Here is a 23,549-nt window from a genome sequence, read left to right on the forward strand (position 1 = left end):
TTTTCTTCAGAGGCATTTTAAAGAAAATTTTATTAAATAAATTTTTTACCTAAATTACATGTATAAATAATCCAAAAAAAGTTTTTTTTTTTTTTAAAGTCAATCCCTACGTCTTAAAAATGGAATAAATTTGTTTTTGTTCTTTTGCTTTATCGTCTTTTGGTTAAATATTTTTTAAAAACCTTTTTAAAGATTATATTTCATTTATAAAGCTAAGAAAAATACGTACAATTTTTTTAAATTATACACCCCGGATCTAAAATGGAGAAAAGTTTTTTGAAATTTTATTTTATTTTCTATTGAAGGGGTTCTTAGATAAGAGTAAACTTTGCCAGAAATTTCTAGTTCTTTCCTACAACATCATCAATCTGTTCCTCTATCTACCTTTCTTCCTGTTCTATAAAATTATATGCCTGTCCATAGCATACTTAATCCACATTCTATCTGTAACCTTTTTTTATGTTAACACAATATTTTTTAATATTGTCGCGTGTTCGCGGCTCGATCAGGATATTGAAAGATTTAAAAATGAAAATTTGTATATAATTACAATTTATTGGTTTAAAAACATAAGTAAAACAAGACAAATCTATAACATTAACAATAGTAATAATAATAGTAAACGACAGTCATAAAACAAAAAATATAAAAAATGTATAGTAATCACAACCACAATAATAATTAGAATAGTAATAGTAGTAGTAGTAGTAGTAATAATAATAATAATAACAGATAATAAAAAAGTCGATCAATAATATTTAGAATAATGACAATAACGGCAACAGTAAACAATTAAGATCTCATGGGTTATACGACCACCATTACAAATGTCCAATAAATATCCGTCCGTTCGGTTATGAGATAACCAAATAAATATATATATAAAAATTTATATACTAAATAAATCTTAAAGTATAAATATAATCTACACCTACGCTCGCTTCGCTCGTTAACCTTCGCTCGCTAGTCAAGGTTAGCGAGCGAAGCAAGCGTAGGTTAAGTTTGGTGGGTCTTATGGATTTTATATATGTTTATTTGGTTATCTCTTAACCGAACATGGAGAGATATTTATTGGATATCTGTAGCGGTGGTCGTATAACCCATGAGACCAAATAATAATAGTAAATGTCAATAAAAAACAAGTAATCATAAATGTCAATATTAATAATAAGCATTGATTACATACAAATCAGAATTTATAATAATTTTCACGATTTATTCACAAATAGACAAATAATGAAAACCAGAATTCAGTCCCATAAATAAAAGACATAGTAGCATGATCGCTAGTCGTAACACTTTTTACAATAGATGAGACAAGAATAAAGTTTTTCTTTGCAAATACCTTTGCTGATGAATGAAATTTAGTACATTATCTCTTTCACTTATGATCTTACAATAACTCACCAACCCATTTCTTGTTTTCGTGTACTGGAGTTAATCGTGGCGTCACTTTAGTTGCATCGAACCTGCAATCGACATTCGCTTCTTCACTGACCTACTTGCAGAATACTCTCGCTGACATTCGCAGAACTCACATCGCAGACTTCATCTTAGAGTTTCTTCTCGCGGAACTGATTTTTAACTGGTCTTTCCGGAGTATTTATACTCCTAGCCTTTTTACCTGCCTTCCCAACTTGAAGCGTGATAACGATCGACCGAGCCCTTTCGTTCCCATGCATTTCTATTCTTGGTCCGGTAATTCTTCTCTCGGAAAGAACATCTGTTTAGTGTTTCATTGGGCAATATTACAAAAGAGGATTGTTAAACGGACCTGTTACCTTTATTAAAAGGAGTTTTTTAGCCTCTTTCTGGATTTCTACCATTATTATATTATCTACTACTTTCTTCTTAATTTAGCAGGAAATCGTTACTTAGGTCCGTTATACCAGGCTTGTTACAATATTATTACTTGATTAATTATTAATATATTTATACCACTATTTTTGAAAGAATTTTAAATTAGGATTAATATTTTACTTTTTTCGAGTCTTTTAAACATTTTTTTAAAGTAATATGAAATAATAAAATTATTGTTCTGTTTCTGTTTGAATTATTTATTTTTTAATAAATCTAAACTGTTTTTGCATTATATGTTTTCTACAGGTATAAATTATTATTTAAAAAATTTAGATAGATTAAAAATGTTAAAATTTTGCAAGGCATTTGTATAATTTTCTAACGATATTGTAATAATATTTAGATACACAAAACATTTTCAGTAATTCGAATTAAATATGTTGTATTTTTGTTTTAATAATTGTGGTGTATCATAATATAACATAATATATATATATATATATATATGTATATTCTTGTTTTACATGGATTTATATAACATGTTTATACAAATGCATCTGTTTATGAATAGAAGTGTAAGCTTTCAAATATAAACAGTAATGGTAAATTAACAACGAAACACAGGTGGAATTATAACAATGATTTGTACTGTATGTGAAGACTTAGTTTTCCCATTAGATTTAATGCAGTGCGCGTTATTATGTGTGGTGTATGTGTGTGTGTGTGTGTGTGTGTCCACGCGTGCGTATTAGTAAATGAGTGAATTGCGTTTGCTTATGCGTTCAGTGTAACCATAGTCCTTTAACAAACAATCACAAGTGTATACAATATTGTATAGGTAACCAAAGTAAACTTACTTAATGAAAACAGGTTACAATTTATTTCAACGATCATTTTATACATCCGCCAGGTTATTCAACTAAGATAACCAGTATTCCTTTTTATAAAAAATGATTTTATTCTTTATCTGGAAAATCAAAATTAAGAAAAATGTTTAGTATGAATTTCTGTTTGTACATCTGTTAAAATATCTTTTTCTTATATGTTATTCCAGCGTTTTCCTGGAATTTATCTATACTCGATCAGTATTTTTTATTTTAGTATTACTATCCCTAATGTGTACATTCCAATCTATTCTTGTATTGAACAATAAGAGCCACCCCTCCATGGTTCAATGAGATGAGGATGATATTTATGACATATAAATGTGGTGTAGTCTTGTATAGACTCAGGCCGACCATTCTTGAGATCAGTAAATTAAAGGAAAAAAAAGGCTCGTGAGTACTTATGTACGCACGTAAGAAGTTGTACTTCTTTGGCTTGAATAAAACAAGAATTATTTTACGCATTCAAACAAATTTGAACTGCATTAAACGATCTATAAACGACATTAAATACAATGAATAAAAATTTAAATAAATAACACTTAAATTAAATTTTGAGTTATTAGATTAAATTTAATTTTTTTTTATTGAAGTATTAAATTAGGTATTGAAGTATTCGTTGTCATATAAAACAAAGTTTATGGAATATATTTCGATTAGTTTAGTTCCATTAATTCTTCAGATGACGATTGAATAGGCACTAGGGTTATCAGCGGCTTATGATATGAAAAATATGATACAAGTAGTTTTATTTTATAACAGTGCATTTTATCAAAAATTTTGTTTTTGGTAAATTTAAAATTATTTATGCAAAATCAAAAATTTATCTTATGTGTGCTATTTTCTGTCATTAAAAAATATAATTTTACTCATAAAAAATAATACTTACATAAATATAACCTCAAATCTTGATACATAATTTTCACAAAAAAAGAAATAAATTAATAAATATATGCTGCAATATTAATAAAGTTTTATGAATACGAACAAAAATATTCACAATTTAAAATATCCGTCATCAGAAATCCGTGAATATAAATAAATATATTTATTACTTCTCAATATCACTTAATTACATTGAACGACTGACTGAATTTAGACACTATACGCATGTGCGTGTAAACTGACCCGCTTGGGCCTGTGTAATTCTTCATGGTGTGTTACATCGGCACGCGCAACTTCCGTAACTTGTTGAAAACACACTCTTAGGAGAAACTGATGTTTCTCCTAACGCGTCAAAAAAAGTATAAATTCTTTAAAAATTGTTTTTGCTGGTTGGAAATAAATTCGTCATATATCTTCTGTTTTTTTTTATCATCTCTTGAAATTTATAACTAAACTGTAATAAATTTTCAGCAAGTAAATCATAAAAATAATTTCAATGAGAAGGGTTAGAGAGCTCAAGTTCCATATAATTTCTCTGTCTGAGTAAAAAAAAATATTTATTTGAATATTTTTTATAGACTTAAAAAACAGTTTTCAAAAATATAAAAATTAATATCATAATTAATATATTAATATTAATTATTAAGTTCTTCTGAACTATGAAACTGGTTAAAAATTAAAAGGACACTACCAAAAATTTATTAAATTTTAATTTACTTCCGATATCAGAACATACAATATAAATCAATGTGTTTTTCCACCCCAATTCTTTGTTTTTACCCCTAATTACTAAATGATTACTAAAAATGCAGTTCTGAGACCAATTTTATTTTTTAACAAAAAATGTGTTTTTAATTTTTCAGGTCAGATTTCATATAAAACCACTAAATATATCTCTTAATTTTTGTCCCGAGAATTACAGTCTGGTTTAATGTTACCAAAGGCGCAGAAATCAAAGCTGAATCTTTCCCTAAACCTATGTTTATTTATGTGAACTTTATTTATTTTTACCAAGAGAACATGTCCTGTAAGTTTTTTACATTCTTCGTCAATTACTTTATATGAAGAAAAATTAATCATTGAAGGCCAATGAAATCTAAACAGTAAGATGGTGCATTTTAAAATACGTATGTTAATCTGTTAAAAATACTTTAAAATATAGTTAACTTATTGATTTTCTTCTTTTTGTTGTAATTTCCACTTCTTTCCTTCAAAATTTGCTGATCTCCGTGGTGGAGTAATACCGTCTCGGTCTGTTATCTGGAGGTCTCAGGTTCGAATCCCGGTCAGGCATAGCTGTTTCATACGGTACAAATTACTAATTTTATATTCCCACGCGCAAGCTTCAAGTTTATGTACGGAATTAGTCATCATGTAAAAAAAAATTAATCTGTTTTTTAGTAATTGGAATAATTAATTATTAAAATAATAAAGTAATTAAAAACATAATTAACTTTTATTCCAAGTGTAGTTATGTATGTTTTTCTATTAGCAGACGTCTGCGATAAATTATCCATATACCTATCTCTATCTGAAATGGATAGTAAATCTGTACCTCTGTAATTTTAAAATTTTTAATATGTATTTAACTCATTTATTATAAAAATAATAAAATAAACATATCTGATGTAGACACCGCATGACCTTTTTGTACGCTTATAAAATTACATATACACATTTTTTTTAAATGAAAAGTACATAAAATTTTATTTCATTAATAACTTCTAATATATTATCATATTTTTTTGTTGTTTTTATTGAATTTTTATTTATCGTTAAAAGCCTGATTCAAACCGATGTGCCTTCCCCTTGTAAGATCCAAATATTTCATTAATTAAAATTTCATTTGGTTATAACTCTGGAACCAATGAAAATAAGTACCACTTATGATGTATATCATTGAAAAGCTGTAAATGAGGGCTGTAATGAGGACTGAAACTAATGAACAATGAAACTAATGAGGACTGTAGTTAAGAAAAAGTCCAAAATCCTATTTTTTTTTTGGATTTTGGGCTTTGTTGGACACTTTAGGTCAAGTCGATTGCAATCAAAAGGGGACGTGCACAACTAGATGTTAGAACAGTCCTAAATCCAAAATTTTTACATTCTACGGGTAATCGTTTTTAAGTGATGCGAAATATATACGTACGTACAGACGTCATCCCTAAACTAGTAAAAATGGGATGGTCAAAAAGGATATTTCCTTTAAAATCTGAAAACCGAAATTTTTTGCCATTACAATACTTCGTTTATTTTGTACAAGGAAGTAAAAAAACTATTCCACAATTCTGCCCAAGAAGATCCACTTTTCGTTTCATACGCCCTCGTTATTTTGCAGTCAGCATTTAAACGCACTGATTTTCAAAATACAACGCACTACATACATTCAATTACACACAAGCATCAAGTTTCAACTCGTTCGCCATTCTCCTTGCATAAACGCGTATTTCTATACAATCAACATAATCTCAAATAACTGTGAATTTTGTCGATCTTAAATTAAGCGTAACTCAAGAACGATTCAACTAATCTTCATAAAATTTTCTCATACACAACTTCATATAAACTACTACAGAGTATATAAATTTCAATGAAGTTGAGATAATTTTTGGAGATTTTTGAGCCATAAAGTTTATGCATAAGCCTATTTATATATATATATATATATATATATATATACGCAATGTTGCAGGACGTATTCCCCAAATTTCAGATACTGATTCAGAATAAAAAAATAAGCAAAAATGTTCATATCGTAGTAATTCCATTTAGTTTTGTTTTTCTTCTGAACGCAATTTTGTGTTTTTCAACAAAAAAAATTACTTCTCAGGAAAGGGTAAACCTACTTTAAATAAATTTTAAAAATCTAGCCTTTTATTTTACACAATAAACAATTTTTGAAAACATCACCTTCAACGATTTCAAAATGGCAGCCATCTTAATTTTTTAATCTTCAATATCTTTGTAATTAATCGTTTGACGAAATTTTTACTTATTAAAAAATTTATTAAGTTTTTTATTTGGAACAAAATTACACCTCATTTTTAAAAATCCGTTGACAAACAATCCAGTTATTGTAGACATTTAACCCGGCAGTACACTTGCCCATCGTAATGCAAGCTGATAATATTTTGCCTGTTTTTGTTTCCTCCTCTAAATTAAATAAAAATTATTAAAAATAAATAATAATAGTAAATTAGTTAATCTCATTACGCTGTGTCATGTTACAACTTGTTGTAACATGAAGGTGATTTTTAAATCCTATTAAAAAAATTGATAAATACCTTTATTTTAATTTTGGTCTAGTGACTTTCTATGATGAAACAAGACAACAATAACAACTCCATAGATCAAAACATTTTAACTCCCAGCTTATCAGTTGGTAATTAAAATAATAGAGTAACTAACTATTCTAATAAAAAAGACTTTAATAATTACAAAATTAGAGTAGTATATTATAGTCTAATATCAAGAAATATATTTCTAAATATGCTTAAAATTTAGAAAAGTAAAAAGAAAAAGTATTTTGTTAATTTATGTAACACTGCATTTTTAATGGCTCTTAAGCAGTCGAGCGAGTATAGCCCTAATAAAAAGGTTTCCAGCATCGTATCAAATACCTTCTACATCAACTAAAGACGATATAAAAATATATACATTTCAGTCTTTTGCTCAAACCTGTATAGCTGATATACATTTTTTATTTTATGTATTATAAAAAACAGTAAAATAAAAACAGCATTTTTAATTCCTTGTTTTTTTTTAATTTTCACTTAGGATTTAAAAAAATTTTATTTTTAGCATTTAACTTTTGGAACTAATTTTTATCCTTTTTTTTTTTTTGTAAAGACTGGTGGATCCTAAACAAGTAAATATTAAAAAAAATTATTTTTGCTCAAAAATAGACGTCTGTAATGAAGTATAGTGTTTCTACCTTTTATCCGAAAGCTTTTAGGTTCGTATTTTCATGAGATTTAATATTTTTTCATGTGTTACAAACGCTTTTTGTTTATTGTCATAACAAAAAAAAAGAGTTCGGTATCTGCAATTGGCGTATATCTGTATGTACACGAGATACAACAAATAAATAAAAAAACAAGTAAAAATTATTCCGTTTTTTTATTTTAATTGAAAAATATTTATAAATTCAATTAATTAAGGTATCAATCATTCTTTCTTTTGGAATATCCTGTCAAAGATTTACACAGATCATTTTGTATTACTTCTTTTTCCCCTTATAGATAGATTTTAATTCATTTTATTTTAAAATGTTATATAATATTTATCTTTTTTGGAGTTCAGTAATAGAAAAATATTTAATTTTTACCCATCATTTAAAAAAAAATCTTCATCGTATGGACCGATTTCTATTATTTATTATTTCATCTTTGTAGCCTCCTATGATTATATTCTAATTTATTTTTTCACGTAAATTAAAGATATTTTTAACAAAAAATCTTGTATTATTCAAACTGGCTTAGCTTTGAAGATATTTTTCAATGTTTTTCGTATTATCATCATTAAAGCTTAGTGTTGATTTTTTATGCTAAAATGATACGTAGGGTTTAATATCGTTCCACTGTTTAAATTAATGGATTTTTGTGGAAGGTAGCTTCCTTTGAAAAACACACACGCTCCAGGTACTCATTGTTGTTGATACTCATCAATCAATTGCAAAATCTCGGTCGCAAAGGCAGCACGACGAGGGCCGTTATCTGGTTTTAAAAGTTGCAATATCTGAACCTTATACGCGTGCAACCTTAGTTTCTTGTGCAAAATTTTGCGCTCTGTTGACCGAGGAATTCCTAGTTCACACGATGAACAACGGGTAAATTTGGAAGGACTATTTAGAAATTCTTGCAGCACAACCTCAACCTTCTTTTTAGAAACGGATGGCCGCCCTGTTCGCGGAAGGTCGACTACACTTCTATTCTCCTATACTTTACATACCACGCAACGATACTCTTTCTATCAGGTGCTGGTCGCCCGAATTCCCTTCTAAAATTTCGCTGCACAGTAATCGGTGATACTCGTAATACCACAATACACATTACGCTTTCTCCTGGATTGACGCCATTTTATAAAAAAATTGATCACAGTGTCCTCTATCTGCAACAAAGCAATGTAAAAAAATTTGATAATTTTTTTTTCTTTTGCTACAAACCGCACAGCTGTAACTGTGATAGGTTTTGTAATAAATTTTTATAATAGTGACTTTACGGACACTCTGTATATGTGTTTTTAGTAAAAGATAAAAAATATTCGTACATACTACCTCCGATCGAAAAGTTTATTAATATATTATTATTATTTTTATTATTGACAAAATTCAGAAATAACGTTGCAATTTATATTTTCCATGAATTGAATTATTGTGATTTAATTAATTTCGTTTTGCTATTATGTATATATTATAGTGAACGAATATGTGAACGAGTAAATTTTTATAATAATGACTTTACGGACCCTCTGTATATATGTATTTAGTAAAAGTTAAAAATATATGTATATACCACCTCCGATCGAAAAGTTTATAAATATGTTATTATTGTTTTTATAATTGACAAAATTCAGAAATAACGTTGCAATTTATATTTTCCATGAATTGAATTATTGTGTTTTAATTAATTTCGTTTTGCTATTATCTATATATTATAGTGAACGAGTATGTGTACGTATTTACATATTAATTTAAATTATTTCTTTACGTGTGTGCATGCATACATGCAAATAAATTTATAAAATAGTATGTTTTACATATAGCTCTCTGAACCTCATTTTATTTTATTAATATTTTTAAACAATACTAACTGTTAACAAGCGTTGATACATTCAGTTGTATTTATATACAATTATTCTAATAAAACTAGTTACAGTTTGCGTTTATTATATATATAAACTAATTAAAAAGTTTAATTAACTTATTGCGTTATAATATACATATACATATGTATATATATATATATATATAATATTAAAACTTGGAACATTTTATCTACAGTATATCCATAATTTTAATGTAGTATCAATTTCCGTTTTGTTTAGGGATGATGAATTCTGAGGGCTAGCCAATGAGAAATTTTCAAATTTGTGTTTGGGTCAATAATTCCTACATTAACTATTTAAAGTTTGTTATTGGATTAATTTTGAAAGTAATATGAAATAAAGAATTTATTGCGGGACGTTTAACCTCGTTTTTTACTACCGCGATTTTTCCGTTTTTTTTTTCAAATTTGATTACTTATAACTCGTAAACGGAAGCATTTATCGAAAAACGGTTATAGAAATTGTTTTTCTCGTAAAACTATGCATTAAGATCATGTATCACATGACCATCTTCCTATTTAAAAAAAATGAAGTTTGATTCATTACGGCAGATATAATATAGCGGAAAAGAAATTTTAATCACAGCTTAAAGTAATAATGTTGATCCGAACATGTTTCTACCTCCTAGTATTACTTATTTTTGAAATATGAAGCCATTTCTATTCATTAATATCACCGTTATATATATATAAGGAGTATTTTTGGGGAAAATGAACTTTATTTTTGATCAAAGTGTTACTCAAAATATTTTCCATTTTTGCCTACTACTTTCACCCATATTTCTGGTAAAAGACGGGTTTTTGTCGGAAAAACAACTCGTTTTTGAGTTCTCCCATTAATCAAGCCATTTTTTGAAATCTTCAAAAGTACTGAAGTGCAGTCAGACAAGTGGTTCTGCATGGAGCGAAACAAACGGAAATCAGAAAGGGCAACGTCTAGTGAATATGACACGTGACGTAGAATTCCCATCCGATCAGCTTTAGGTTTCCTTGACCGGTTTAGCAACATGTGTTCGAGCGTTGTCTCGTTAGATAATCACACTGTCGTGTTTTTTGGCATATTTTGGTTGTTTCTCTTGTTGTTGGTAATGATCCTCAACAACAATTAATGAAACCATTATCATGTAATGATTTAACAAGTTTTTAGCAGTTTATAATAGACCACGCACTTGTGATCCCACCAAATTTAGAGCAGTACATTCCAATGACGTTGATGGTTGGCCAGGCTTGCTTCATAATTTTTGCGCTTGGGATTACCGTAATATATCTATTATTCATTGCCAGTGCAATGAATCACCATCACTCCCACCGCGCAGTTCTCCTACCATAGCGGCGCTGCGGCTCCCATCACTCTCAGGCTCCAATAAAAGAGCCTGCACGAGAGTGAATTCTCAATTCATCGTAGACTACCACCTGCAGAAGACCAAGAAGAAGAAGATGGAAGAAGACAAAAGAAGTTTCCTGCCCGGCTCAACGTGGGACCTCCCGGCGGATGCCAACATCCCCGCCGGAGCAGCAGGTCTGGCCGACTCGCCGGGAGAGCCGCTGGATGCGGACGCTACCTTCCCACTCCAGCTCCAGCTCACCGGGCTTCAATCATCTTGGCTGGTGGACTCGGCAGCAGGAACCGGCCAACGTGGGATCGCCCGAGGAGAACCGCCTCGGCCCCGCCGGCGAAGGACGACCGACGCCGACCCGACTCAGCGGAGGTCTGGGGGCCACCACTGCCATACTATAGTGAGGACCCAACTGCCGCTGAAGGAAAGCCCGGTCGGACTTCAATGGACGAGCCGCAACTCCCAGACTTCGCCGGAGACCAGCTTCCGGACCCAACAGCTCTTCTCAGAGCTAACGCAAAAAACGGCCCTTTTCAGGGCTACCACAAGGTTATGACGTAGCCGTCGAAGCCATTCAGCGACAATATATATATACATATATTGATCAAACTGTTGCTAAATACTGTATAAATCACAACCACTGATAGTTTTTATAAGTTGAACAGGCATTAGTTTTTAACTATTATTATTCTAACAAGCATGTGTCTAATGAACACAGGGGGATCCAGGAACCACAGCCTACTGGCTAGATGGAAAGGCGAGTTATATGGTTACTTGCGTTTTCCATCGCGGTCAGGGGATGTTTAGCCGGTCAGAGCTCGTTTCACTCGCCTTTCCGACTAGCCAGGAGGCTGTGGTTTCTCGACCTCTTTGTATTCATTAAATTCATGCTTGTTACAATAATAATAATAATTAAAAATTAATGCCTGTTCAACTTATACATCACTAGTTTGTGATTTTTTCATTGTAACAGTTTGATCAATACAGGCCTAAGTTTGAGTGGTCTAAGAATGTGTGTGATTGTGAATGAAGTATAGTCTTGTACTGTCTAAGGTTGACCATTCCTGAGAGAAGTGGTTAATTGAAACCCAATCACCAAAAAACACCAGTATCCACGATCTAGTATTCAAATCCGTATAAAAGTAATTGCCTTTACTAGGATTTGAACTTAGAACTCGACGAGTTAACTTAGAACTTAGAAAGACGAGTTCACCACTAGACTAACCCAGTGGGTTAGGGCCTTGTGCCTTTTTTCTTGAACACGCCAACCGTGGCGAGATCTGCAGTGAAGCATTGCTTCGCCACGGCTGGTGCCTCTCCCCATCCCCTTGCCGGGCTTTTTGGTTGCTCCTCCTATTTTTTTTTTTTTTTAGTACGTCTTTCAAATATTACGTCCCACATAAGAGAATTGTTCCTGGGTAAACGAGAATCCTCATTTGAATTTACTACATATCATGATTTGTGGACCGGGATGATTTCCCAGTATTGTGTTCGAACCATTATTTTTTTTTTAAGTACGTTAATGGGTAACTTATTTTGCAAATATTGCAAAGATATTTAATACCTCTATTTCAAGATAGGTCTTTTATATAGAAATATAAAACTACTGTTTATATTGCTGTTCGAGTGCGCGATTTCCTAAATGAACAATTTCCAAGCCAGACGTGGTTTTCAACATAATTAGTCACTAAAAAATCTCGACATTACCATATCCGAGATCTCATTGTAGGAAATAACAATGTTAATATACATAAATTTCGATATGCTACAAATAAAGAATTGCGTAAAAGTGTAGAGGAAGATTTTGGAATCATAATTCCAGAGATATTTTACAATATGGCAAGGAAAACGTGGTGATGCATAACTCCTAAAAATCAGCATGATGATGCACATATAAATCCATTGAGTAAATAATTCGTAATTACAGATGTATATAAATCTTCAAACATTTACTAAGGGCAAAACGTATGTCTTTTTAGCGGTACTTAACTTCTCAAACATTATTTTTTTCCTACTGATGATAATTTAATCGAAAAGTACATCTTAGTAAGTTTAGATTTTAATGGAATCTTAGTAAACGGTTTGTCAGTGTAATCTTGTTTCCCAATCTATTTAAACAACAGTTTAGTATAGAGGTTTGGTTTCATCTTTTACCGTAGATGAGTTTAATTAAAAGATTTTAAAAAACTTGTAATTACATTAAGAATGTATGAATTAGTGATTATAGTTGATTAAAACGTAATTTATCTTATTTAATTGATATAATTTTATTTTGTTTCTCTTTTCTTTTTAGAAGAGCCATGCATTTTTCCTGCTTCTTGGTCTGGACAATGGTTTCAAAGCGGAAATCAACATATTTTAGTTAACTCAACTAGTATAGAAACGAAAGGACATTGTGTCCAAGTGGACGGCGATAAGTTCCTCATAGAAGATAAGTAAGTTAATAAATATTGTTATTATTATATTTTTATAAGTGATGGATGTTTAGACCGTTTGATTAAATGTATTAATTTATACTTTCCCGTCTAGATAGCGCTATAGCTCTAAAAGGAAAAGTATTGTAATTGGTTCAATATTGGCATATGCGGTTTTCAATTGATTTTGATGTTTGGATACCTAAGGGAAAAAAACCGAATGGAAATTTTCCAGATGTTAATATTCGTATATAAGTATTGTGTGTATGTGTGTGTATTCGGTGTTGGCCTCTGAATCGCCTAATATCTCCAAAACTACTGGAACGATTTCGACCAAACTGAGTCAAATTACTTTTATATATGGGGCATTGATGCCATAAAATTTTCAACTTAAAGAATCAACATGGTGAGGCTGTAAGATTATGTGAAATTCATAGCTTCAAATTAAAAATTTGATGTTTTTGCTCATTTTTTTCTTATGCATGATGAATAACCTAAAAATTGGGGTTCTAACACGTAGAATAACAAACTGGCAAACATATCAAATTTTTAATTTGAAGCTTTAACTTTCACATAATCTTACATACCACCATCAAATCTTGTTGACAAATCCATTCTGAGATACCGTCCTAAAATTATTTTTTTACCTTTGATACGTTTAATTTAACAGTTGTGTTTTAAACAATTTTTTTACATATCTTTTATTTATTTATGTGATTGTTTTTCTTCATAATATAATGTACTATAATCAAAAAGTAGACTACGGAATGTACCGATCACTAGCGGAAAATCCCGATTGGTTAGTATCAATTTCTAGAGTTAAATTTTTAATTTAACTTTCGTTACATCAATTTTCATCATTCAGAAAAGAATATTTTTACACAAGAAGTAATCAATTTTGGACACCTAATAATCCCAATCCGAGACGCCGCCCATCAGGGCAACCCACCCAGGGAACCTAGCTGCGGAGTCGTGCCGTAGGCAATCCCTGTAGCTAGTATTTAAATAAAATGATAAATATTTTAAATTAAGTTGTGTGTGTTAGCCGTGCATCAAAAACAACCCACAGTTGTATGACTTACCCGAAACGCGGTTTAGCCGCGTGACGGGAAAATTTTACAACTGTGTTGTCAGCTTTTTTTTTTTACAGAGAATTAAAATTATTATTAATTATAATCAATTAATTATTAATTTTTTTTTATCTGAAAACGGTAGCATATTAAAAAAATTAATGTAATTGCACTGTAGAAAACAAAGGAAAAATGATAAAAATACATTTTTACAACATTTTTTAGACTACTATCCTCCACGTCTTCTTTACCAATCTCCGTGGCGGTGATCTTACGTTGCGAACCGTTCGGCAGGAAATCTCTCTGATCAGCCTACGGTATCAAAATCGTTTGGGTCGGCACCCGAATTATTTGGCGGTCAATTTATTAGATAACACGATTAGTGATTTTTCAATATTGCTAAGGAACAATATTCTTGATTAGCCTTATCGTTTCAATTGGTTTGCTTGGCATTTCTCCCGCCACCACCCCATTCGGTTGCCCTAAAGCATAAGACCGAATGTCCGTGTCACAAACGGCTACTGTTCCTTAAAACGGTTTAGCGACCAATATCCTAATTAGCTCCTAGAGCTTACCTAACTGCGTGAGCGGAATAAGTGTGGTGCCCTATACCACTCGCTTGCGTGTCCCACCGCTCACTTGTCATATTTAACTAAAATGGATAGGCGCACCCCGTCTGCATACTAAAATATATGACCTGTCAATAAATTAAAATTTATTCTGTCAAGGACAGCAATTTGCTGCCACGCCTAGGTCACTGAATGCCAGCAAGTACCTATCCACCATAGAATAGCGCTTGGAGCTATATTTGACCGATGGCCAGCCATTTCTAGAGGGTAGCTTCCTACAACAAGCGGTAGGAGTCTTATGTCCCTTAACGAAGCAGCCCGAAACGAAGCTCCGGGCTGAATTAGCTAAAAATGATATTTCCTGGCCCCCTTCGGCCGGCGATTTTGACCGGCTGAAGTTAAAATTAAAAATTGAGGAGGTGGATCGATGGGGGCGCCTGCCGGTGATGGGCAAAGGCGTCGGATACTTTAAAAGCAATAGGGAGGGAAACTCCTGGCTTTATGAAGAGGGACTCCTCACGGATTCCCGATTCATAAATGCCTTAAAACTGAGGTCGGACACGCTCGGAACTAGAGTCGCATGCGGACGGGCCCTTGGGCCCGAAAGTGATAAATCTTGCAGGAAATGCAAAGACGCCGTTGAGACTCTGGGTCATGTCTTGGGCAGCTGTGTGACCAATAAGGCGAAGTATATACTAAGGCACGACGAGATAAAAGACCCTCTCGTCGCTGCCTTGACTTCTCCGGAGGGGAACGTGGTCGCTGTGGAGCAAACGTTCTGCAGCCCCACCGAACCCGGAATCGGCGGAAGCGGAGACCGCTTGAGGCCGGATATCGTCGTGAAAAACGATTCCGGTCTCTTTGTGGTCGATGTGACCGTTCGGTTTGAGAAGGACACTTCGCTACACGCAGCTGCGGAGGAGAAAGTAGTAAAATACCGACCTATCCTCCCCGAGGCAGCTCGGGTCTTCAACTACCGTGGCGAGCGCTGCGAAGTGGTTCCGATCGTGATCGGCAGCAGGGGAGCGGTACCGACCTTTACTGCACAACATCTGCAGTCACTGGGAATTTATTCCCAGTCTATTATAAAAACGATGTCGCTCATCGCCTTAAGGTCGTCACTAGAGATCGTGCTCCGCCATATCGATGGCTGATCGCGGACAAAATTCAATTTATATATTACTTGATCAAAATTCAATTTCTAGATTAGTTAAACTGACGAAGGCTAAAACCGGATTGTTTAATCCGCGGTGAGTTCAACCGCATATTGCGGAAAGAAATCAAATTTATTTAACAAGGCCCTATGGGCCACATAAACGATGAACTCACCGCGCCTTAGTTTAAGTGTAACAACGCGATCTTAATGCTCCTTGAGCAAGCCCGACTAGGCGGAGTAACCTAGAAATAAAAGCTCCTCACGACATAAATAAGTCCATTAGCTTTATCCCTAGCCAGTTAAAGAAAGCAACGGCATCAGGAAACTCCCACACGGTCCGACAATGCAGCTCACGCCACATTGACTCACCGCTAATGAGTGGCCAATTTTCCCCTTGACCTCTAAGTTCCAGGATGGCCTGAGTTCTGCCCCCCCCCCCCCAAGAGCTGGGCAGTCAAACATCATGTGTTCGTTCGACTGGACCTCCCCGAAGACGTACAGCTCATCAGCTGCCAGGTAGAACTGAAACAAACATTGGTTAAAATTGGCGTGGTTGGAGAGCACTTGGGCTCCCGTTGTCCTTAAAAACGAACTAGTGGCGTACCATACCCCCAAGTCCTATATAAATCTATACAAGGACCTACCCTTACTTGTGGGCGTGCCATTATGGTTTCAATTAAGTGACTTTATGGTCTAGCTGTACGGAGTGCTCTTCTATATCATTTTTTTTTCATTTCGTTGTTATCATTAAGTCGCCAGCCACTGCATCTGAACTATTTAATGGTAGTTCAAATATAGATCTTATTTAGTTATTGTTCGAAAAAAAAAACTAGAACGAAACTAATTTACATAATTTATAAGTGTATTTTCAAGTTTACGGTAATTCAGTAGAATTAAGCCGTAAAAATAAATAAAAATTAATATTTTTTGAAAAGTAGTATCTGAATTAATATTTAACAGATAATCTAATATTTAAATTTGTAATACTTATTATAAATATATAACATCAATCGACTTATAATAGTATGACGTCCAATTTTACAATAATGTACAAAAATTCAGTATATTGCTAAGTTATTGAATACAGTTTTGTATGGATTTAATAATGTCGAGCTTTTTTCAATAGTTACTGTTATAAGAACGATATTGAATAGAATCCGAAGGTGAAAGACGATATAAAATTCTTTCAGCACATTTACCCTGTTCAATTCCTTGTACGATTTTTGCATTTTTAAAAAATTTCTGCTCATATCTAAAAAAAAAAAAGAAGTATTTCTGAAAAAAGAAGGATTCCCGTAAAATTCTTTTCGTCAGAATTTACATGAAAAATATTTAAAACACGTAGGTATATAAAATGTTATTTTTAGAATGATAGAATTGTTAGTTTATGTTAAATCGACGATTTTATAAAATATGAAAAGAATTAGCTGACTGTTTAATACATATGCAAGACGCTCACATTCTCACTTAAGCCTATATTTATTTTATTCATAATAACATTTTTCAAATATTTCTAAAACTTTTAAGCGGTAACCAGTATATATATATATATATATATATAGATGGGATTGTTTTAAAAAAAATTCAGTTTATTTTTGTTTCGTTGTTTGAAGTAAAGGAAGTAATGTAGTCGCGAAAAATTTCTGTTGTCAGATTTCAACAGAAATCTCCGCATTGACCATCCCTGAATTCATTTTGACTAGTTTCCGCGTGACTTCTATTCGTATGTACGTATCTTGCATAACTCAAAAGCGATTAGCCGTTGAAATTTTGGATTAACGACTGTTGTAACATGTAATTGTGCACCTCCCCTTTTGATTGTAATGGACTGGACCAAAAGTGTCCAAAAAAAGCCCAAAATCCAAACGTTTTTGGATTTTGGACTTTTTCTTAACTGTAGAAATAAGCCCTCCCTAACTGAGATATTTTCAACGATATATCATAAGTGGTACTTATTTTCATTGGTTCCAGAGTTATAGACAAATGAAATTTTAATTAATGAAATATTTAGATCTTATAAGGGAAGGCACATCGGCTCGAATCAGACTTCATCTCCTTTAAGTTTTTTTTAAATTTAAATATATTGATTTATTAATAATTATTAACCTCTGATTGTAAAAAAAATAAAAAAATTACGGTAAATAATAATTCAGTAATAACAATAAAAAAAATGTCGGTTGTTATTAATGAAATCAAATGTTATGTACTTTTTATTTTAATAAATGTGTGTATGCAATTTAATAGGCGTACAAGGAAGTCGTGTGGTGACCACATCAAATGTAAAAACAAAAATTAAGTATTGTTAATTTATATTACATTTCAATATTAATCTGGAATCTTATTTCTAATTGCTTTACATAATGTGGTCAAACAACATTTAATTGTCAAAATATGATGTCTGTTTTTATTTTCAAAATTTTGTGACCCTCAAATATTGAGATCCTGGTTAATAAATTCAACTATTTTATTCATAAATCTATGTAAAAATTATTTGTTATGTAAAACATTTGTCTTAAAATGCTTCGTTTGTGAGTTACGGCTAGTGAAAGATCTGTTGGATTTCAGGTACCCCACTGAAATGAGATCGTACTGAAATTTTAGGACGTTAATTAAGAGGCAAAATTAATGATTTCTTATGCTGTTTGAGCTTAAAAATTGAATAAAATAGGTCTCATAACCCGTATCTGCAGTAGTTTTTGAGAAATCTGGGGAAAAACCAATAAACCAACAAAAACTCTGTTTTTTGTTAAATGGATAATAAATACATAAAAATTTTAAATAGACCTTGTAAAAAATTTAATTTCAAAAAAATTATGTATGATATGTTAAATATAAAAAAGAAAGGTTAAACAACTTCGAATTTTATTTAGGACAATACAGTAAACCAGTCATTCATTTTACATACCAGTGTATTGTTGATTTTCAAAAATGAGTCCGCCATTTTCAACATATTTCTTGGCACGCTTCTATACTGCTTTATTTTTGCTCTTTTTAGTTCTTCAGACATGTCCTAAAGTTGCTCAGTTGCATCTTATAATGACAATTAATTGCTCGCGAGAATGTAATTTCGTTTTGTAATCCATCCCAGTGGCAAAAATGTAAATCAGACATTCTTGGTGGCCAGGACTGTAGATCCCACGTCCGATCCATTTCCTAGGGAAATGATGATTTAAGTGAGTGGAAGACGGCACATGAGTACTGGGGAGACGCGCCATCGTGCTGGAAGTATACTTTGCGTCTCAGCGTATGGCACCAAGACACAGCACCAATTACAGTCAAAAATTAAACAAACATCTAATAAATTAATATAAGCGATCGTTGAGTCGACATCAGAAAAGTCAAAACTCGGCTGCTTTTGAGTAATACATGGGATTTGGTTATTCTGCTTTGTGGTCCATTCTTGACGCCAGGCGTCAATTAGGTTAAATCCTTTCTCTGTGGCAGCAATCACTGTTTTGAGAGGTGGTTTTCTAGATCGAAGGCGACTATGATTGGCATCCTAAATATCCTCATGTATTGACATGTTTCGATTGTCCATAATCTTCTTGTACTCTCTTATAAGAGCGTTCATACGGCGCAGGTTTGGGGATGGTATGAGGCTCAATACTGGAAGCCATTCCACAGGAGTAGACCTGATAACCCCGGCAATCATTCTCATAGTGTTATTAAGTTAAGCATCAATTTTATGAATATATGGGCTGTTAGGTCACACTGTTGCTCAATATTCTGCAGCCGAGAGACGAGGTTCAGAGCCAATGTGCGCAAAGTGGAAGCCGATGCTCCCCACGTTGTTCCACAGAGCTTATGTATAATGTTGTTTCTCGCTTTCAATTTCTCTGCAGTCTTCATTAGGTGCTGCTTAAGTGAAAACATTCTATCAAGTGTCACGTCTTGGTATTTTGGTGTCTTATTGTGAAAGAGCCATGTATTCTCGAATAGAATTTTACGCTCCCTATTAGCGAACTTGTTACTTAGATGGAAGCATGGACACTTCTGTTTTACTAGCATTCCGTTGGAGGCGCCATCTTCGGAAGTACTTTCCCAGTTTCTCCATATCGGCTATCAGGACCTCCTCCAACTCTTTAAATGATCTAAATTTTGTTGTTATCACCCATTCATCGGCGTAGTCATGCTTTTTAGATTTTGTCTCTGGCATGTCTGCAACATAGTGCCTGAGAAGGAGAGGTGCAAGTACCGACCCTTGTGGCAGGCCATTTTTGAGTTTCCTCGGTGAGCTTATATTGGATCCCATGATAACTTGGAACATTCTGTCGCCCAACATGTTATTAAGGAGGCGAGCTATTAGTTTGCATGGGATTACACGGAGGACCTTACAAATCATATCTTCTCTCTAGATAGTGACGTAAACGGCTGATAAATCAATGAATGCAGCAGAGGTTTTAAGATTTCTTTGGAACCCTGCTTCAATGTACGTTGTGAGCGGCAGAACTTGGTCGGTGCAACTTCGTTGCATCTCTTGCATATTGCATCTCTACCCGAGAGATATCTCGGGTAAAAAACAAAAGATTAGGGTTAAAAAACATACTATTTTATAGTTGGCTTAAAATAACTTTATTAAATGGGTAGTAAACCTATAAAGGTTTTAAAAAACTTGTAGAGAATTTTATTCTAAATAAAATCCGCATAAATACAAACGTATAAATTTCAAAATTAATTAAAAATTAATTTTTTTCTGTTAATACATAGTTACAATCTGATACATTTTATATATTTTGTTTTTAATAAATTTTAAAATTGTTAAGTCCAATGAATTGCAGACTGTATTAATTTTACAAATTACGAAATCTTTTGTAAGGCGACAATCGTTAACGAAGGGTTTCCGAACTTATGTTTATATCAATTCCTTTATTTTCACCATTAGAACATGTCTTTAAAATTTGTTATATTCTTATAGAATTATTCCGTATATTTATATATAGAGGGAAAGAAATATAAAGAGTTTAAGAGTGAATGAGGGAAGAACCTGTAATGGAAAAGCAACGTGAGAATAATTAATTGGTGGTGTGAGAGCGTAAGAAGTAAAACGTAGTACCGGAATATAAATATTTTAAATTATAAAAATGATATAAAATGCATAATGAATTTACAATACGTAAAAAGCCTCATTAATAATTAGTTAAGTATATTATTTTTTCTTTTATAAATATCTGTAAAAGTTTACTAAGTATTTTTTTCAACTTTAAATTTTCTAATTAAGAAATGAGAGTATTATTATTAATGAATCCTTAAAAGTCCCAAGTTTATTTCTTTTATTAAACGGAAGCAAGTATAATAATAAATAAAAATGAAAATTAAAGTTTAAATCAACTTTTATTTAGCATTAATTATCATTAAAATTTTACTGATAATACTATTTAATTAACTTTATGAAAAAAAATGACTTAACTATTTCTTACTTTTATTATTAAACAAAACGTGTAATATTCAAGATTAGGTACAAAAAAGCTTAATAAAAATTATCAGTTTCAACTATTATTATTATAATGTTTTTTTTAAAATTAAATTTTAAAAATCTGTAACTAATATTTGTTAGGTAATTAAATTTGTAACCCACCGGATTAGTCTAGTGGTTAACTCATCATCGCAAATCAGCTGATTTTAAAGTAGACAGTTATAAGGTTCAAATCGTAGTAAAGGCAGTTACTTTTATATGGATTTATTTGAATACTAGATCGTGGATACCGATATTCTTTGGTGGTTGGGTTTCAATTAACCACACATCTAAGGAAAATTCGACCTGAGAGTATATATTAGACTATACGCTTCATTTACAATTCATACATATAATCCTTGGAAGTAATACCTTATGGTGGCTCTGAAAGCTAAAACAGAAAAAGAAAGGTAATTAAATTTGTGATGGGTATGAAGGAAGATTTCTAACAATGTCAGAATTCAAGGACAGTATGATTTTCTTTTCAAATAATTTTACCTTAAACCAATGTAATTTTATTTCATTTATAAAAAAACTATTCTTTGAAAGGAAAACTAAAGAAACTTAAAAACAATTTTTTTATTATTTTTTAGACTCAATTTTGTCGCTATTGATGTGGGCACCATAAGACTTCCTTGTACGTATATTAAATTACATATACACATTTTTTTTTTTTTAAAAAGTACAACAAATTTATTTCATTTATAAATTCTGATATTTTTTCGTTTTTTTTTTTTTTGCTTGTTATTTAATTATTATTTATCGTACATTTTTTTTACAATCACAAGTTAATAATTATTAATAAATCAGTATATTTAAATTAAAAAAATCTAAAAAAAAGGACATGAAGTCTGATTCGAACCGATTTGCCTTCCCATTGATCTAAATATTTCATTTAATTAAACTTTATTTGGCTATAACTCTGGAACCAATAGAAATAAGTTCGGCTTATGATGTATCGTTGAAACGCTCTCAATGAGGGCTTATTATTGTAGTTAAGAAAAAGTACAAAATCCAATTTTTTCGGATTTTGAACTTTTTTGGACACTTTTGGTCTATTCAATTGTAATCAATCTGCAAAACATCTGCACAACTAGATGTTACAACAGTCCTAAATCCAAAATTTCAACATACTTCATTCATTATAGTACAGACGTGACGTCTGTACGTACGTACAGACGTACAGACGTCGAAACTAGTCGAAATGGATTCACGGGTAGTCAAAGTGGATATTTCCTTTGAAATCTGAAAACCGAAATTTTTCACGATCACAGTACTTTCTTTACTTCGTAGAAGGAGGTAGAAAACAGTTCTTAAAGTATTCTTTTCTTATCTGATAAGTTTTTTTTTCTTACCCAATTACGACGTTTTTACCTTTTTTTACGACGATTTTTATTTTACATTTAATATAAGAATGTTTATTTTTCATAATTATTAAATTGTTTATTTTAATTCTTTCCTAATGTGTACGTTGTAATCTGTTCAACTAGTGAACCGTGAGGAACTTCCACCATGTTCCAATGGAATGGATGATGTGCATGACATAAAAATGAACTAAAGTCTTTCATAGACTCAGGCCGACCATTCCTGAGACTTGTGGTTCTTTTTTATAACCTCCGGGACCACCGTTAGGTATTACTTCAGAGGATGAGATGAATAAAAATTTTTATAGCGTGTGAAAATGCCATGCCTGACCGGGATTCCAACCCGAGACCTCCGGATGAAAGACCGAGACGCTACCACTCGCGCTACGGAGGCCGGCGAGACTAAGTATACCGGTATTCATTGTCTAGAATTCAAATCAATATTAAAGCGTTTACTAGGATTTGATCTTCAGAAATTTCGACTTCGAAAATCAGCTATTAAACTTCTGATTTGCAACGATGAGTTAACTACTCACTAGATTAGCCCGGTGGGCTGGAAATTAAAAAAAAAAATTGATTAACAAAACCGACTTAAAATATTTTGTACAGTGAAATTCACTAAAAATGTAACAAACTTTCTGGACATAGTGAAAATAAAAAAGAATTCATATAAATCAAGGTTTGAAAAGCTTCGTTAGCGAGTGTCGGCTGAAGAAAGATTTCTGCGCTTTGGGTAAAATTAAGTCAGACTGTAATGTTTAGGACCCAAACTAAAGAATTAGTTGTATTAAAC

At 32.1% G+C, this 23,549-nt stretch overlaps 1 protein-coding gene across 1 annotated transcript in view; it reads left to right on the plus strand.

Annotated features, from left to right (window-relative positions):
* LOC142332859 (uncharacterized) overlaps window positions 1-23,549 on the plus strand; it is a 424,861-nt gene that overhangs the window by 180,938 nt on the left and 220,374 nt on the right. The window contains exon 3 of the mRNA XM_075379534.1: window positions 13,025-13,166. Within this exon, the coding sequence (XP_075235649.1) occupies window positions 13,025-13,166 (142 nt within the window). The remainder of the gene's footprint in view (window positions 1-13,024; window positions 13,167-23,549) is intronic.

This window comes from Lycorma delicatula, chromosome 12 (assembly GCF_047948215.1).
Source record: "Lycorma delicatula isolate Av1 chromosome 12, ASM4794821v1, whole genome shotgun sequence".
Classification (NCBI taxonomy): Eukaryota; Metazoa; Arthropoda; class Insecta; order Hemiptera; family Fulgoridae; genus Lycorma; species Lycorma delicatula.